Source organism: Piliocolobus tephrosceles, unplaced genomic scaffold (assembly GCF_002776525.5).
Source record: "Piliocolobus tephrosceles isolate RC106 unplaced genomic scaffold, ASM277652v3 unscaffolded_23092, whole genome shotgun sequence".
NCBI lineage: Eukaryota > Metazoa > Chordata > Mammalia > Primates > Cercopithecidae > Piliocolobus > Piliocolobus tephrosceles.
This window is the reverse complement of record NW_022305524.1, coordinates 1430-14759: the sequence shown is the minus strand read 5'-3', so window position 1 is coordinate 14759 and position 13330 is coordinate 1430. Positions and strand designations below refer to the sequence as shown.

At 51.1% G+C, this 13330-nt stretch overlaps 1 protein-coding gene across 1 annotated transcript; it reads left to right on the top strand.

Annotated features, from left to right (window-relative positions):
• Positions 1–3922: 3922 nt before the first annotated feature.
• FGD1 (FYVE, RhoGEF and PH domain containing 1) lies at positions 3923–10328 on the top strand. The gene is made up of 8 exons (XM_026450630.1): positions 3923–4090; positions 4640–4817; positions 4943–5384; positions 6509–6598; positions 7456–7604; positions 9532–9688; positions 9795–9933; positions 10156–10328. Exons 2-8 carry the CDS (start codon positions 4666–4668, stop codon positions 10326–10328), a joined length of 1302 nt encoding a protein of 433 aa, XP_026306415.1. The 5' UTR covers positions 3923–4090; positions 4640–4665.
• The last annotated feature ends 3002 nt before the right edge of the window (positions 10329–13330 follow it).

Genomic DNA, 13330 nt, shown 5'->3' with positions numbered 1-13330 from the left:
AACCTCAGGTGATCCACCCACCTCAGCCTCCCAAAGTGTTGGAATAAAGGCATGAGCCACCGCGCCCGGCCTAGCTGAGAAGTTTCTATTTTCCCATGGACAGTGGGGAGTTACAGAAGGTTCTTGTGCAGGTAGGTGGCATGATCTGAGCTGGACTGTAAGAAAGTTCATTCAGCCACCTGGAAGGAGCAAGACTTGGAGCCAAGGAGGCCACCGAGGGAAAACAGGAGACAGGGAAATGTAGGCAGAGAGACAAGGGAGAGGGAGTTCTGAAACAAGAGGGAGGGATCTTGAACCTTCCCCTGCTCAGTGAAACCTAGCCTGGTTCTTGGTCAGGCCTAGGCTCCTAAACTGGACCCCTATTCAATTCCCTGTGGACAGGGTTGAGGGGTGTCCCTCTCACTAGCTACACTGCAGTTTGTGACTTTCTGAAGCCCTTGGGTCCACCCTGCCCCTCCTGGTTCCCCTCTTTTCCAGCTTCACCTTGGAGAGTGGGGTCAATAAGAAGGAATCCAGTCCATGACCAGTCTGCCAGAAAGTGTGCCATTCATTGATTTGCTCTGCGACCCTGGGCAAGTCACTGCATCTCTCTCTGACCCCATCTCCTTACTAGAAACTGGGCTGACAATCTCTGTTCCTCTCACCTGGGACTCCAGGGAATCTTTGCATTTCATTTGGCCTCCTCTTCCTGCAGGGCTGCCTGCAAGGAGGCAGAGAATGGAGAGGCAGGCCTGTCTGTGGGCTCTCAGGTGAGATGGGTGAGGAGGGAGCAGTGGGTGGGCTAGGGCAGGGCCATGGAGAGTGGCATGTATGGTCACTCCATCCCGAGGACCAGCACTGGAGCAGGAGGAGAGCGGCCTTATCCAGGGGCCCTGCTGCTTTGCTACAGATAGGGTAGGAGGGCTTGCCCAGAGAGGCCTGCCTGCGTTGAGGTGTGGAGACAGGTGGGCTCCTCCAGGCCCAAGGAGGCAGACCAGGGCCACCAGGGACCCTGGCACCTATATGTGTATATGTCTGAGGAGGGGTCTCTGCATGGCATGGTACCTGGCTTTACTCACTGCATCTCTGGCCCTGTCAGCTTCTCTCTATCTCTCTCCCTTGCTCTGGCCATGTGTCTCTCTAACCACGTCTCTGCCTGTGCCACCCTCCAGGTGATTCATCTTCCTCACCCCCACGCCTAGGGGGAGGGCAGGGCAAGACCAGGCCAGGATGTGCTGAGCAGGGCAGGGTAAGCGGCACAGCTGAGCGGAGAGGAGCGCCTCCTCCATTCTGGCCAGGCCCTGCCAGCTTAAGTGGGGAAGGAAGTGAGGAACGACACCCAAAGCAAGGTACAGAGTTGGGGAGGGACGCTCGGCCTGGGGCCTGGGGCACCCTGTTCCCTCAGTGCTGGGAAAGGACCCTGATCTGAATCCCCTGGGGTGGACCTGGCTGGGATGTAGCCAGGGGTGAGGTCAGGGGCCTAGGGAAGCTGCTGGAAGGAACCCTGTGGGTTGGGCTATTTCTTCCCTCCGGGACTGGGAGACCTAAAATCCCCTGTGACTCTTTCTGCCTGTGTGACCCTGGAAGGGAGGGTGCAGAGGTCTTTGTGTGTGTGTGTGTGTGTGTTCACAACAGAGTTTGCATGTGACATAGTGACTGTTTAGGAGGTGGCAAGTGTCCCACAGGTGTGTGTATTCCTGGGCCTAAGGCTAAGACCCAGGGACACTGTGGATGTGTTTGTTAGATGAGTATGACATAGTAAATGACATTTGTCCCTTGGTCTCCATGGGGAATTGGTTCCAGGACGGCCTGAAGATATCAAAGTCACCAACACTCAAGTCCCTTATATAAAATGGCATGTTATTTGCATATAAACTATGTGTATCTTCCTGTATACTTTGTTTTTCTTTTTTTGAGATGGAGTCTCTATCACCCAGGCTGGAGTGCAGTGGCGTGATCTCGGCTCACTGCAACCTCCACCTCCCTGGTTCTAGCGATTCTCCTGCCTCAGCCTCCCGAGTAGCTGGAATTACAGGCATCCACCACCACGCCCAGCTAATTTTTGTATTTTTAGTAGAGACGGGGTTTCACCATGTTGGCCAGGCTGGTCTTGAACTCCTGATCTCGTGATCCAGAGTTTTGCCATGTTGGTCAGGCTGGTCTTGAACTCCTGACCTCAAGTGAACCGCCCGCCTCAGCCTCCCAAAGTGCTGGGATTACAGGTGTGAGCCACCGCACCTGACCCTTCCTGTATACTTTAAATCATCGCCAGATTAATTAGAATACCTAATACAATGTAAATGCCATGTAAATAGTTGCTATACTGTATTGGGTTTTATTGATATAATTTTATTGTTGTATTGCTATTTTTTTTTCAGGAGGGCGATCACCTACAGTTGGGTGAAATGGTGTAAATATCACCAAGTGTTTCTGTGACTGAGTGGGCCCATTTGTGACTAGTCATTTATGAGACTGTGTGTGATATAGGCTAACAGACCCTCTGTGGCTGTGAGTGGGAGGCCATGTGGCTATGACACAGCATAACCTACATCATGTGATGGTGGTACCTCCGGGAGCTCTTGACTACTACTCTCTTGTCCTCACACCTGTTTGCCTCCATCTCTCCCTCTGCAAGGGGTTTTTGTGGCTCCCTTCTGCTACAGGATGGATGTCAGCCTAGCATCCAAGGCCTTTCCCACTCCTCTCTGGCCCCACCTGACTTCTCTATCATTTGAGGCACTCCCACAGCCCCCCGCCCAGCCAGGATCACATGAGCCCCACATTCCTTTCTTTGGGGCATGCCATCCCTGGGGTGGGGGATCCCTCACTGCCTCCCAGACCAAATCCTAAGCATGACCATCATCTCCTCTAGAGCCAAAGATAGAGGTGGCTTTAGGGGACATACAATGAGGGAAGAGGGACAGTACAAAAAGGCCTCCCCTTTTTCCGAACTGGCTGCTTGATTTAAAGTTATTTCTGTGACCTGAACTCTGGATGCTGCACGTGTGTGTGTGGCAGGGGTGGAAGATGTGTGTGGGTCTGTGTAGATGTGGAAGTTGAGGAGGGTAATACAGATTGCTGAGAAGTTGGGATTTTGTTTTCATTTTTCTTCTTCTTCTTCTTCTTTTTTTTTTTTTTTTTTTTTCTTGGGCGGCCTTTTTCTTTTTTGTCCAGGCTGGAGTGCCGTGGGGTGATCTCAGCTCCCTGGAACCTCCACCTCCCAGGCTCAACTGATCCTCCCACCTCAGCCTCCCAAGTAGCTGGGAATACAGGTGCACACCACCATGCCCAGCTAACTTCTATATTTTTTGTAGAGACAGAGTCTCACTTTGTTGCCCAAACTCATCTCGAATTCCTGAGCTCAAGCAATCCTCCCTTCTTGGCTTCCCAAAGTGCTGGGATTACAGGCATGAGCCACTGTGCCCAGCCAGAAGTTGGGATTTCAAGAAGCAAAACTTGCTCATGAAACACAATTTCATCATTTTTAAGCATACTTAGCTGCACAAAATTGTAAACAAGAAAGTCTAGATATTGTCAGAGCCTTAACAAAAATGTTGAAGAATGGTTTATACTCAGCATACCTATGTGGCTGTATAAACAAGGGCCGCAAACGCATATATAAAGTTCAGGGTGCTCACAGCCACCCCCAGCCTGGTTAAACTCACTAGTAATACTGCCTGCTGACATACATGGAATCAATGCACTAGTCACAAAGAATTCTTATCTGTTGATGAAAACAGCCAGCCCCAGCCCTGGGTCTGGCTCTCCATCTGAGGGCTAGGATAGGGGCTTCCCAGAAAAACACTGTGGCCAGGAAAGGGGCTCAGAGAAACCCAATACCCCAGATAGCTGCTAAGACATGCCAGTCTCAACTTTAACCCCATTCCCCTTTGGGTTAAAGTCAGTTACTTCACACCCATTTTCTCTCTTCCTGCAGGGCTGCACCAGGGAAACCGGATCCTGGTTAAAAGTTTGTCCCTTGACCCTGGCCAGAGCCTAGAGCCTCATCCAGAAGGTCCCCAGAGGCTTCGCTCAGACCCAGGCCCCCCCACCGAAACCCCTAGCCAGCGTCCTTCACCACTGAAGCGGGCACCGGGCCCAAAGCCACAGGGTAAGTGGTCCCGGAAAAGAGCAGAGAAGTGGCCCAGGGGAGGGGACAGAGGAGGGGAGAAGTTAGCCAGTGGCAGAGAAGAGGGTTTGTTAGAAGGATAGGGAGGCACCGTGCTCCGGGGACAGTGCTACCTACCTAGTGCACAGAGGGCTGTGGCCTGAGGCTAATGTGTGCATACTGTGATCTCACCTCAGCCCCTTTGTGTCTACCTCAGGCAAAGGAGCAGATTGTGGTTTGTGGAGGGGGTTGTGGCCTGGCCATGATAGCCAGCCACCTCCAAATCCAGCTTTTTTTTTTTTTTGAGACAGAATCTCACTCTGTCACCCAGGCTGGAGTGCAGTGGCATGATCTTGGCTCACTGCAGCCTCTGCCTCCTGAGTTCAAGCAATTCTCCTGCCTCAGCCTCCCAAGTAGCTGGGACTATAGGCACGTGCCACCATGCCCAGCTAATTTTTGTATTTTTAGTAAAGATGGGGTTTCACCATATTAGCCAGGCTCAAATCCAGCTCACTGATGTCTCCCTTCTCTCTTCCCCATTCATCTCTCCAGTGCCCCCAAAGCCCAGCTACCTGCAGATGCCCCGGATGCCACCCCCATTGGAGCCCATCCCCCCTCCACCATCACGCCCACTGCCTGCCGACCCCCGAGTGGCCAAAGGCCTGGCCCCCAGAGCAGAGGCCAGCCCCAGTTCTGCAGCAGTATCCTCACTGATTGAGAAGTTTGAAAGGTGAGTCTGGTCCCTAGGGCACCCTCTAGGAGAAACGGGGAGCCTGGGACAGGAAAGGATAGTCAGGAGAGGCCTCTCAGTCAAGCTCATACCCTGCCTCCATGTGTGTCCACCACCCACCTCAGGGAGCCTGTGATTGTCGCCTCGGATAGGCCAGCCCCTGGCCCCAGCCCAGGTCCCCCAGAGCCAGCCATGTTGCCACAGCCACCCTCGCAGCCACCAGTGCCCCAGCTCCTAGAGGGTGAGGCCTCCCGCTGCCTGTTCCTGCTGGCTCCTGGGCCCCGGGACGGCGAGAAGGTGCCCAACCGGGACAGCGGCATTGATAGCATCAGCTCGCCATCCAACAGCGAGGAGACCTGCTTCGTCAGTGATGACGGGCCCCCCAGCCACAGCCTCTGCCCTGGGCCTGCTGCCCTGGCTAGTGTGCCTGTTGCCTTGGCCGACCCCCACCGGCCTGGCTCCCAAGAGGTTGACAGTGACCTGGAGGAGGAGGACGACGAGGAGGAGGAGGAAGAGAAGGACAGAGAAATCCCAGTGCCCCTGATGGAGAGACAGGAGTCTGTGGAGGTACTGACCTGTGTTCACTGAGAGGCAGGACCATGTGGAGAACCTGGGAGCCTTTTATGCTTGATTCTTCCCCTAGCTCAGTATTTCTTGAAATAAGACCTTGTTTCCAAGCTCTGTGACACTGGGCAAGTCTTTTCCCCCTCCGCTCCCCTACCATAAGCCTCAGTTTCCTTATTTGTAAAACGGAAAGTCTCTTACATCCATAAAGACTTTTCAACAGCTGGAGGAGGGGCACAAGAGCTAGAGCCCTGCAGGGGCCTGAGGTTGTGCAGATGAAGGCTCTTGGCAGCAAGGACCCCTTTCTGTGCCTGGGCAGCCTAACATTTCTTCAGAAGGCACCCTTGCACTTGAGTTAGATCTCAGCCACAATACTTGCTCTGCTAGGACCAAGCTGAAGTGTGGGGGCCAAAGCCAGGGACTGCCAGCATGGCAGGTAGTCAACAAATATATCTAACGAATAGGAAACTGGGCCAACAGGCAATGAGTTTTATACGTTCTTATACTTTTGTGCTTTTCTCACACCCGAGGTACTCAGCAAGCCCTTGCTGATAGTGTACTGCATAGGTGAATAAATGATTAATTAACATTTATACACCATTTAATCTGTAGTCTGCTGTGTTTTATTTATATTAAATTATCTAATTGTCTCCATTATCAATAGACTTCGGTACTATTATTATTTTGGTTTTGTTTCTTGCCAGCCTCTACGTTAAATAGATCCTATTATTATCTGTATTTATGGGTGAGGCGTCCTAAATACAGAGCTGTTAAAGAACTTATGCAAGCTAGTGAATGGCAGAGCTTAGGATTTGAACCCAGGAAGTCTGACTTACCATCCCACATGCTTAACCACTACACTCTGCTGAGTCAGAATAGAGAGAGTGGGTGAATGAGTTGTTGAGTGAGGGAGTGCATGTCATCAGAATGGAGGGGTAGGCTTTATGGTAGACTGGGGAGTCAGGGATGAAGCTGAAGGACTTACAGATCTGGATATGGGGGTCAAGGTTATCTTAGGGTGGTATTAGGCTTAGAGTGGCATGGGAACTGTTTTAAGAATTCTGGGGGTTTGGGTGAGGGTTGGGATAGAGGATGATGGATCAGGGGTTACTGTTTCTCCTTTCCAGTTGACTGTGCAGCAAAAGGTGTTTCACATTGCCAATGAGCTCCTGCAAACTGAGAAGGCCTATGTTTCCAGGCTTCATCTCCTGGATCAGGTGAGTGACCCCTTGCGGGTACCAGGGCCCCAGAACCTTGTAGGTGCATTTCAAGGAGGAAGTGATAGGGCCTGAGTTCAATCCCACCATTGTGGCCAGAATTTAGAGGCGGTAAGACTCCTCTCTGACCTTGAAGTCAACTTGTCCCTGAAGCCAACTCTGATTATGCCCCAAGCTTGATCCTGATACCAACCCTCACTCCTAATGCTGGGCAGGTATACCGGCCCTGACTGTGACCTGACACTAGTACTGACTCGGACCCAGATCCTGAATTTATCCCTAGCTGTGAACTTCATTCTAACCCTAGCCCTATTCCAGATCCCAAATCCACTAGAATCCCTGAGAGTAGAGATTTTTATCTTTGTTCACTGCTCTATCTTACCCTCTATGACAGTGCCTCGCACACAGCAGACACTCAAAAATATTCATTAAATAAACGGATCTAATTCCAACTTTCTCTCTGACCCTGAATCTAATTCTAAGCCTGACCTTGATCCTGACTTCTAATTGTTCCAAAGCCTAACTCTTGGCAGCAGGGACCCCTTTCTGTGCCTGGGCAGCCTAACATTTCTTCAGAAGGCACCCTCGCACTTGAGTTAGATCTCAGCCACAATACTTGCTCTGCCAGGATCAAGCACAAGTGTGGGGGCCAAAGCCAGGGACTGCTGGAATAACTTGAAATCCATCTCCCCAATATATAATTCTAACCCCATTCCCTGTCTCCTCAGTCTCAAGACCAATGCTGATCCCAAAGCTCCACAAGCCTCCCCACAAATACTGCCCTCACCCATAAGCTGCCCCTTCACCAGCCAAGCCCCAGGCCCAGCTGGGCTGAGTGCTTCTGCCCTGCCCCACAGGTGTTCTGTGCCCGGCTGCTGGAAGAAGCTCGGAACCGCAGTTCCTTCCCGGCCGACGTTGTCCACGGCATCTTCTCTAACATCTGCTCCATCTATTGCTTCCACCAGCAGTTCCTGCTGCCTGAGCTAGAGAAGCGCATGGAGGAATGGTGAGGGGCCCTAGACCTAGACTGCCCACTCCCCTGTCCACCTGCCTGCTGAGCCCAGACCCAGAAGTGTACACAAGACTTCATTTCTGCTTGCTCTTCCTCTTAGTGACTTTTGAAAAAAGAATCAGAGCCGGGCACGGTGTCATCCCAGCACTTTGGGAAGCTGAGGCAGGTGAATCACCTGAGGTCAGGAGTTCGAGAACAGCCTGGCCAACATGGCAAAACCCTGTCTCTACTAAAAATATTAAAAATTACCCTGGCGTGATGGCACGCGCCTGTAGTCCCAGCTACTCGGGAGGCTGAGGCACAAGAATCACTTGAACTCGGGAGGCAGAGGTGTGGTGACCCAAAATTGCACCATTGCACTCCAGCCTAGGTGATAGAGCTAGACTCTTAAAAAAAAAAAAGAAAAAGAAAAAAGAATCAGGCCCAAGCTCTGCCTTCCCGGACTTCCCAGTCTGATGTGGAACAGAGACCAGAACTCAGAAAATTACAACACAATAGCATAGCCTATAGGGGTATCAGGTTAGGAGCCAAATTGGCTGAGTTCAAATTCCAGCTGTGCCACTTGCTAACTTTGAGCAAGTTTCTTAAGTTGCTGTGCCTCAGTTTCCTCATCTATAAAATGGGGGAAAATAATAACGGCCTACCTTGTAGGGTTGTTTTAAGGATTAAATAACTTAATACATAAAAGACCTTAGAACAGTACCGGTATAGGCCAGGCATGGTGGCTCATGCCTGTAATCCCAGCACTTTGGGAGGCCGAGGCAGGCGGATCACGAGATCAAGAGATCGAGACCATCCTGGCTAACACGGTGAAACCCAGTCTCTACTAAAAATACAAAAAATTAGCCGGGCGTGGTGGCAGACGCCTGTAGTCCCAGCTACTGGGGAGGCTGAGGCAGGAGAATGATGTGAACCCGGGAGGTGGAGCTTGCAGTGAGCTGAGATCAACCGCAAGCACCACCGCCCGGGCAACAGAGCAAGACTCCGTCTCAAAAAAAAAAAAAAAAAAACAAAAAGCAAACAAACAAAAAAACAGTACCAGGTGTATACAATAAGTGCTCAATGGACGTGAGCCTTTTTTATTTTTACAGTGCTATGATAGAGCAGAGAATGGGAGGCTGTGGGAATCCAGACAAATGGACCAAGCCTAGCTTGGAGATTACAGAAGGATTCAGGGAGAAGGTGATGCCTAAGCTGAGTCCTCAGGTAGAAGGGCAAGATTTACAGGCAGCCTCCCAGGCTCCAGGCCTTCTTCCAATCCAGCCTTTAGAGTCCACACCATTTGCCAGAATGGTCTTTCTAAACAGCAGTCAGACCGTGTCTCTCCCTGCTTAAAATCATGTCCACATTCCCCATACCTACAGATTCTCCACACCTACAGAGTCAAGTGTGTCCCCCTCACCAGACTGTGACCACAGAGGGCCAGCATGAAGCCTGGTTCCTATATTTCCCCACGAGTCTGTGAACCCTAAGGGCTGGGACCAGGTCTGGTTTGCTTTGCTCCTGCACCAGACTGACCAATGAGGAGTAGGACCAGGCCTGGTCTCTTTGTCTTACCTACCAGATGATGACCCTCTCAGGGCTCAAATGGGTGTGACTCATTTCTGTGTCCCCAGCATCACCCAGCACACAATTGATAATCAGTATATGAAGTGGTCCTGGCAGTAAGGTCTCAGGGTGGGTACTCCAACCAGCACTCGGGCAGGGCAGAATTGAGGCAGGTGGCATCCCAGGCTGTGGTCTGAAGTCAAGCTGAGCCTCTTGGCCTCATTGGCCTGTAATGTAAGCAGCATTTCTGAAGGAGCAGACTAGCTGAGAAGTAGGTTTCTAGAACTGAGATGAAAGGTATCTGGAGACCTGTGGGGGAAGATTCTGGGGGCAAAGAGCAGCAGGACCACATCAGCCCCTAATTCCACCCCAGGGACCGCTACCCACGCATTGGAGACATCCTGCAGAAACTGGCCCCCTTCCTCAAGATGTATGGTGAGTATGTGAAGAACTTTGACCGGGCTGTGGAGCTGGTCAACACCTGGACAGAGCGTTCCACCCAGTTTAAAGTCATCATCCATGAGGTGCAGGTAAGTGGTCAAGCTGGAGGGAGCAGACTGGGGGAGGAGAGGTCTGCAGGGACGTGGTGGGGGATCTGCAGCCAGATCTGAGCCCCTCTGCTTCTGCCTGTCACAGAAGGAGGAAGCCTGTGGCAACCTGACATTGCAGCACCACATGCTGGAGCCTGTGCAGCGCATCCCCCGCTATGAGCTTCTTCTCAAGGACTATCTGTTAAAGCTGCCCCACGGCTCCCCGGACAGCAAGGATGCCCAAAGTGAGTGTGTGCACCCAGGCCCCTTCCTACTCCTCCACACTGATAGCTCTAGGCCAGACCTCTGAGGCAGGACCCCAAGACTTAATTCACAGGGTCAGCCTTCCATTGCCTCATGATTGAGATCCCAGAGGAGGATCTCCAAACTGAAAGGCCCACGTTGAGGTTCTGAAGTGAGACCCCAGGATGAGATCCTCCTTCTGAATGTTCTCTTCGGGTATTCAGGCAGGGCCCTCCAAGTTGAGACCCCTGCCCGAATACCCGAAGAGAACATTCAGAAGGAGACCCCCAACCTGAACTTCCCAACTGGAAGCCCAGAGTTTGAAGAGCATGCCTATTATGATCCCCTAAAGGAACTCATCCATTTCCTAGATCGAGACCCCAAGGCTGACCCCTAGACTCACCCTCAAATGAAATTTTACCAAATGAGAAGAGAAACTGAGCCTGAAACTTCAGGGACTGAGCCACCACGCTGAGAGGCCAGACTGACCCCTCAGGCCAAACCCACATCACAGAATCTCCACAGCTGAGCTCCCCAGAGAGAGCCCTGGCTCATCAATTTTCCATCCTCCAGATTTAGAGCTTTCCTCCATGTCCATCAGCCACTACCCAGAATGAACCTCCCAAAAGAACCTCCAAATTGAGCACCCTAGACTGGACCCCAAATTTTCCACCTCTCAAATTTGGATCTCTAGGCTGAGATACCTCCTCCCCAGACTGAATCCTTAACCACTAGAAAATCCTTGAACCACTAGAGAAGTCTTCTATCCTGATTCCTCCAGTATCAGCCTGAACCCCATACCCCAGATAGAGCTCCCCACAGCCTACCTCACTTTCTCTTCCCCAGATTGTTATTTTCATTCATTCACTCATTCATTCATTCACTTAACAGCTACTTACTGAGCACCTCCATGTTTTTGTGCATTGTTCTAGGTACTGGGGATATAGAGGTGAACAAAACAGACAAGGTCCTTGATCTCAGGGAGCATATATTCTAGTCAGCAAGAGACACAGTAAACAAAAATAATAAACACACAGTAGAGGCCAGGCGCAGTGGCTCACACCTGTAATCCCAGCACTTTGGGAGGCTGAGACCAGGGAATCGCCTGAGGTCAGAAGTTTGAGACCAGCCTGGCCAACATGGTGAAACCCTGTCTCTACTACAAATACAAACATTAGCTGGGCGTAGTGGCGGGCACCTGTAATCCCAGCTATTCGGGAGGCTGAGGCAGGAGAATTGCTTGAACCCAGGAGGCAGAAGTTGCAGTGAGCCGAGATTGCGTCACTACACTTCAGCCTGGGCAACAGACCAAGACTCCATTTCAAAAAAAAAAAAAAAAAGATAGCTGGGCGTGGTGGTGGGTGCCTGTAATTCCAGCTACTCGGGATGCCGGTGCAGGAGAATCACTCGAACTCGGGAGGCAGAGGTTGCATTGAGCTGTGATTGAGCCACTGCACTCCAGCCTGGGTGATAGAGTGAGACTCCATCTCAAGAATAAATAAATAAGTAAATAAATACACAGAAGAATATTAGATAGGTGCTGAGTGTAATTCTGAGAATTAGAAGAGGGTGGCATGACAGTGGCTGGAGAGCCTACTTGAGATTGGGTGGCCTGTCTGACTAGAAGACAGTGAGTCAAAACCTGAATAAAAAGAAGGTAAGCACATGCCTGTTGAAGTGGAGCATGTTCCAGCAGAGGCAACAGCAAGTATAGTGTGCAAGGCAAGGGGAGATATTAGAGGAGGTGGGGTGCTGGACAGGTTGCATATCTCTGAACGTGACAAGTGAGAGTAGAATGGTAGAAATGGGGTTGGAGAGAGGAGCAAAGACTGAAGGCCAAGATAAGGAGATGGATTTTATTCTGAGTGTGGTGGGTAGCCATGGGAAGGTTTCGATGTTGATCACTTGGGGAGCAAGAGAGAGAGCTGAGAGATCAGTTAGAAGGCTTTTGCAATAATCCAAGTGAGAAAAGTTGGCTGGGATGAGGACAATAGCAGTGGATCCGTGAGAAATGGTTGGATTCAGGATATATATTTTTCAGAAGCAGCACTGAGAGGACTAGGGTGGAGTGGATGCGGGGCTTGAGAGAAAGAGTCAGGAATGACTTGTAGGTTTTTAGCTGGTGGTGATGGTTTCTAAGATGATCTTAGGAGTCTGTTTTTGGACATGTTCAAAGTGAGCTGCTAGTCGGGCAGTTAGATGAATCTAGAATTCCAGGGAGAGATTTGGATATCATTTGCACATAGATAGTATTCCAAAGCCATAGGGCTAGCCGAGATCACCAAAGGGAGTGAGTGTAAAAGGAGGGGAAAGAGGGCCAAGGACAAACCTCAGGGAAGTGGAATCAGCAAAGGAGACTTAGAAGGAGCAGTCCTAGGCTGGGTGCGGTGGCTCACACTTGTAATCCCAGCACTTTTGGAGGCCAAGGCAGGTGGATCACGAAGTCAGGAGTTTGAGACCAGCCTGGCCAACATGGTGAAACCCCGTCTGTACTGAAAATACAAAAATTAGCCAGGTATGGTGGTGCATGCCTGTAATCCCAGCTAGTCAGGAGGCTGAGGCAGTAGAACCACTTGCACCCGGGAGGTAGAAGTTGCAGTGAGCTGAGGTGGCGCCTCTGCACTCCAACCTGGGTGACAGAGTGAGACGCCATCTCAAAAAAAAAAAAAAAAAAAGGAGGAGCCCTAAAGGTAGGAAGAAAACAAAGAAAGCGTGGGGTCCTAAAAGCCGTAAGAATGGGGGTTGAGGCCGGGTGTGGTGGCTCATGCCTGTAATCCTAGCAATTTGGGAGGCCAAGGCAGGCAGATCACCTGAGGTCTGGAGTTTGAGAGCAGCCTGAATAAAAAGGAGGTCTGGAGTTTGGCCAAGATGGTGAAACCCCGTCTCTACTAGAAATACAAAAATTAGCCAGGCGTGGTGGCCGTGCCTATAATGCCAGCTACCCTGGAGGCTGAGGCAGGAGAATCACTGGAACCTGGGAGGCCGACGCTGCAGTGAGCCAAGATCGTGCCACTGCACTCCAACTGGGCCGCAGAGTGAGACTCCCATCTCAAAAAAAAAAAAAGAATGGGGAGTGGACAGTTGGGTCCACTGCTGTGTCCGCTTCCCATACTAAGCCTCCTCTACCCCGCCAGATTGGGCACTTCACTAACAAGCCTGGACCCCTAGAAAGAACTAGGCCTCTAGAAAGTTTAATAGCTAAGCTCTACAAGCAGATATCTGCAGCATAAGTAAGTACCTCATTCCTCCTGCTGAAAAAGAGCCCTCACTGATGTGCCAGCCTGAACTTCTAGAAAGGGCCTTCCAGACTGATTCCCTGGGATGGGCCCCATGGACTGACATCTCCAAACTGAACCTTCATACTAAGCCCAGTCTGAGGTCCCAGTTATAGATCCTAAC

Excerpts from the sequence above, each read along its gene's own strand:
- FGD1 (XM_026450630.1), top strand. The coding sequence starts at position 4,666 with ATGCCCCGGATGCCACCCCCATTGGAGCCCATCCCCCCTCCACCATCA. Across the intron at positions 4,818-4,942 it reads CTGATTGAGAAGTTTGAAAG|GGAGCCTGTGATTGTCGCCT; the intron begins GTGAGTCTGGTC and ends CACCCACCTCAG. Across the intron at positions 7,605-9,531 it reads GAGAAGCGCATGGAGGAATG|GGACCGCTACCCACGCATTG; the intron begins GTGAGGGGCCCT and ends ATTCCACCCCAG.